Consider the following 5,076-nt stretch of genomic DNA (forward strand, 5'->3'; position numbering starts at 1 on the left):
GTTTGGTACGAGTGTTTTCCGTTTTTATTTTCTATTTTTCAGAAAATGAAAACAGAAAAGATGTTTGGTTGTCGTTTTCATTTTTATTTTTTAGAAAATTTATTCTCATTTTTTGGAAAATTGGAAAACGATAAAACATCGTTTTCTACAAAATGGAAAATGCGGGTTGAGAATCAGAAAACGTGAAAACGCGCTCGCTTCGCTGCCTGGTGTGGGGCTAGGTATAGAGACTCTTCTCCGATTGTTTTCTTCGCCCTCCCCCTGCAGCGTTCTTCAGAAATGGGCCATTCCACTTCCTGCCGGCGCCGCTGGCGATCGACGCCTCCGCGCTCGTCCGATAAACGCCCCTGCCGCGGCACTCGACGAACCCGGGGTACTTCCTCTAGGTCAAGGGTATCGCGGTGAACGGGCACCCCTGTCGTTCCTGGCGCGCGTGCTGGAGTTCGACTCGCTAAGGCACGGCGGTGCCGTACACCACGCTGGAGTTCGACTTCGCTTCGCTGCCTGGTTTACGGCGGCAACAAGCAGGATCCCGAGGCGGCCGAAGGCGAGTCCCTTCGGGCTGTGCCTGAATAGAGCAGTGATGGGGGGGTGTCGACGAGGGTGGGTACGAGTGCCGCCGATCGACCTGATGCTTGAAGGGGGAGAGAACTGGACGCTGTCGGGGCGAACTCGATGGTGCAGGTGGAGGAGGAGACATTGGCGATCGTGGAGGGGGAGAGAACCAAACGCATTTTCCAGTTTTCTGTTCTAGAAAATAGAAAACAACATATCATACCAAACATATTTTCTGTTTTCTGAAAACTAGATCAGAAAATGGAAAATTAGAAATAGAAAATAGAAAACAGAAAATGGAAAACATTTTCCAAACCAAACGCCCCCTAAGTGTTTCCGCCGGCTCGGGTTAACAGTTCGGACATTGTTTGTAAAAAAGATAAAATACCCAACATAAAGTAAAGCCCTTATTAACAATAGAATTATATTTCTGTTCGAACAACATTCTTAACTCTAAGAGCATCCGTAACGCTCGTGACGTTATAACGCCTTTAACCAGTGGTCGATTGGGTCCACTTAACACGTAGTTAAGTGGTGGTCGACCAGTGGTCGATCACCATATGGTGGTTGACCAGTGGTCGACCACCACTCGCAATCTGCACCCATGGTGATCGACAACATGGTCGATCACCATATGGTAGTCGACCAGTGGTCGACCACCACTCACACTATGCTGCCTCTACGAATGCGTTAACATTAAAAAAATAAAAATAAAAAGTACGGGCACCTATTAACGCGTTCAATACCTCACTCCTCTCTCACTCCTCCCTCACTCTTCCACGTCCTTCCTTCGCTCCTCCACATCTGCTATTAACGCCCGATTAACAGCGCGTTGCGGATGCTCTAAGTGGTTGGATACGGTTTCTATAGCAAGGTTTGCTATTGTTATTGCGTGGAGTCCAATGATCACTTACCAAAAATATATATCTACTTGTAAAAAATATGTTTTTGCCACAACTAATGCTACTGAATAGAGGATTAGACTACATCATCTGCATTTGCAATAGCACTGCAACCCTTCCATAATCCATAAGAATTTTACACTAAAAAATTAATTATATTTAACGATCAAATTTTTAATTATTAATTGGTCATTAAATTCTATTAACGATAAAAAAAATAGAAAATTTTTTATCGTAATTCAATTTAACGATCGATATCGAATTCGATCATTAATTAATAACCGAATTCAAAATCAGTCACTAAAATTATTGACCAAATCCAAATTCAGTCATTAATGTTAGCGATTGAATGAGATTTCGATCGCTAAATTTAACGATCGAATTTAGTTTCTATCACTAAATTTCACCATTGGAATCAGATTCGGTCACTAAAATTAGCGATCAATTTAGAATTCGATTTCTAATTTTAGCGACTGAGTTTTAATTCGATCGTTAATTAGCCACCGAATGTTAAAGGAGTCACTGAAAATGTTACAAATTAATAATCGATTTTCATGTTCCGTCGTTAATATTAATGACTGATTGTGAATTCAGTCATTAAAATTAACGACTGAATTTGAAAATCGATCGTTAAATTTACCGATCGATTGTAAATTCGAGCGCTAACGTCGTCATTAATATTTTAAAAAATTTATCATCATCCCTTGATTATATTTACATATTTATAATCCACATTTAAAATATATATCACAAATTTATCATAAATAATTAATATCTAAATCATAAAAAATTTAATTTCTTATTGAAAGACAAACTTTTATATATATAAAATTATGACAAAAATAATCTTTAAAGTAAAAAGATCAAACAGAAAATAACAATATTGTTTTCTCCATGATCAACTCTAGCAAAATAAAATAATAATAAACAATGACCATAACAACTTCACAGAAAAGCAACTACGTGAACTTGCACCTTGTCATCCACTCAATTAAAGCATCGTTAAATGAGGTTTGAGGAGATCATTGAGTTGTCTCATTTTCTATTAATTTGTCTTCGAGCACTCGGCGGGGATTGTCAAATGTTGGATTATCATTTATGTTCAATTGTTTCTGCAAGATTCGAGATGGTGTTTAGGGCCTGTATCATCATTCTCATCAAATAGATGAAAGAAGAGCATCATTTAAAGTTGAATGTTGTCTTTCTTTTTGTGTCTTCAAGATTAACATCTTTAGAAAGTTTATTACTTGTACTGCATGTATCAGTGCAATCAAAGGATCAATCATATGAAATTAATGATTACAGTAAAAAAAATTTAAAATGCAAGAATGAAAATTAGACAGACCATGATGCAGATATTACAGATCACAAAGAAAATTAATTGCTTAAATCATAATAACAAAGAAAAATAAAATAACACTAGTAAACCAAATATGCTAGGTTTCTTACTATTTGACTTTGCCAGTATAATTGTGAAAAACAAAAACTTATCACCAAGTCAACCGATTATGATAAATATTTATTAAAGAAATAATCAAATCAACCACGGTATTGAATGAATAGTTTGACATGACTTACAAAAATGAGGGAGAAATGGAAAAAAGAGCTGAATTATGTTTCCATGAACTCCAACTGTCAACATGCGTGCCGATAGAGATGCTAAATTGATCTCTCTCGACGCTAAACATGAAGTATGAAGTAGAAATATATATATAGTTGCCTCGGATAACACCACGTACAGATATACTTTGGATTACTAATACATTATTATTAGACACACTCGTATAGCCTAAAATGATAGATAGAAATTTTTTCTGCTGCTCGTAAATCATAAATCATATTTAATTCAGTAAAAATAGCCAGAAATTACAACGAGAGCCATTAGAAAAGCATACACAATTCAAGAGCCAACGACGAGTCTAAAGTCTAAGCGTCAAATCAATGTTGGACAACTCTTCTTGCTTCGCGTTCGAATGTCCTCCCCCTCCCCAGTCCATTGCCTCCCAATAGACTCCTCCTCGAGCTTAGCAGCCGCCGCCGGAAGTGCCGGCGGTGCTCTCCACGTGGCAGCGTAGAACCGCAAACATCCGTTCTGGCGCCTGTAGAACAGCCCACCGGCAGCGGCGGACGCGGTCGGAGCCCCGAGGTACGGCTTGTGGATCACGGAGCGCACCTGTACGTCGAGTCTCCGTCCAGTGTACGGCAGAAATTCCTCGGCGGCTCCTCCCTTGGCGAGGTTGCGCTCGCGCTTGTGAGCGTTCTGATGGCCACCGAGAGCCTGCGAACTGTAGAACGTCCTCGGGCAGTAGTTACACGTGAACACTCTCGGCGCGGGTTCTGGCGAGACGGCCTCGGCCTTGGTCACTCCGAGCGCGCCTAGAAGATCGAGCTCGAGGACCGGCGACTTCGGGTACATCACATCGCCGGCGTCCTTGGCCCCGGCAGAGCCGGTCCTGAGTGTACAAGGGCCCTGGGTGAAATTAAAATTTTTGGGCCCTAATATAAAATTGCACTGTTAAAAAATCTTTTATTTGTACAAAAAAAAACACTTACTCAATGGCAACAAGTAAACAAAAGTTCATACTTGAACTTTTCTGCTAATTTAAACTAGCAGAAATATGTCTTGCCTCCTCAATGAGCATCCTTATGTCTTCCAAGCTTTGGGGGGGGCTTCGTCAGGCTCACAATGGTAAAACCTCATCTGGACCTCTTCGGTCATCGCTGGAGGCAACAGCCTTAGAAACCAAGGATGCTTCTTTATTTCAGCAATTGTTATTCTCTGTAAATATATACCTTTTGATGAGTAACTAAAGAACTGAAATTGAAGTAGTTTGCTTTTGAGACTTTCAGAACTACTACCTTTGACGGATCGACAACAAAAATCCTGGATAATAAATCCTTGCAACTCTTCGTGACAAGCTCAGGAATCGGATAATTAGCTGAAACTATGTTCTGCAATTAATAAAATTAAACATCAGAATATCCATGGTATAAAAACTTACACATTGATGAATTTTAGTAACAGAAAGCCAATAAGTACCTGATAGGTATCTGTAATGCCCGAGCCATCGAAAGGAAATTTCCCAACCAAATTGACATCGTATATAGAGTGACTCCACACGACCAGACATCAGCCATCTGCCATAACATAAATCGAATACTTCAGACTATTATCATACATTACTTACAAGTATCTTCAGATAAACATTTGAGAGCAGAAATAGAATGGCAAGATGAGATCGAAATTTGACCTTGCCATCGTATTGTTTCCCTTTCATGATCTTCACTGCTTCACAAAGGTATCTCTTCAGTCAAAATTTATGGACGGTCTTTGAACTGTCAGAAGAAACAAAATCCTCAATTAAAACATTTTAAACAATCATTGCATAATAAAATGATTTCAAATATAATTTTAAGTTCGGCAAAAAAATAAATGTATCTGTACACTTTCAGGCTAGCATCTTTAAACATTCATCAGTGAAGCTAAGAATTCAGAATCTAAAATCATCATACCAATGACACATAATGCAATTTTTTCTAATCCCTTGATAAACTTTCTGAGACTCTATTTGAAACCCTAAATTACCTACAATTTAGGAATTACATAGGAAGATCACTA

General features: G+C 39.1%; 1 protein-coding gene across 1 annotated transcript; it reads right to left on the reverse strand.

Annotated features, from left to right (window-relative positions):
- Positions 1 to 3,390: 3,390 nt before the first annotated feature.
- On the reverse strand, positions 3,391 to 3,873 carry LOC141818277 (uncharacterized). The gene has a single exon (XM_074705798.1). The coding sequence runs from the start codon at positions 3,871 to 3,873 to the stop codon at positions 3,391 to 3,393; it is 483 nt and encodes a 160-aa protein (XP_074561899.1).
- Positions 3,874 to 5,076: the final 1,203 nt, after the last annotated feature.

The sequence above is a fragment of the Curcuma longa genome, unplaced genomic scaffold, assembly GCF_044706935.1.
Source record: "Curcuma longa cultivar G26 ecotype Majalengka, Jawa Barat unplaced genomic scaffold, ITB_CL_G26_1.1 contig_24060, whole genome shotgun sequence".
NCBI classification, from domain to species: Eukaryota; Viridiplantae; Streptophyta; class Magnoliopsida; order Zingiberales; family Zingiberaceae; genus Curcuma; species Curcuma longa.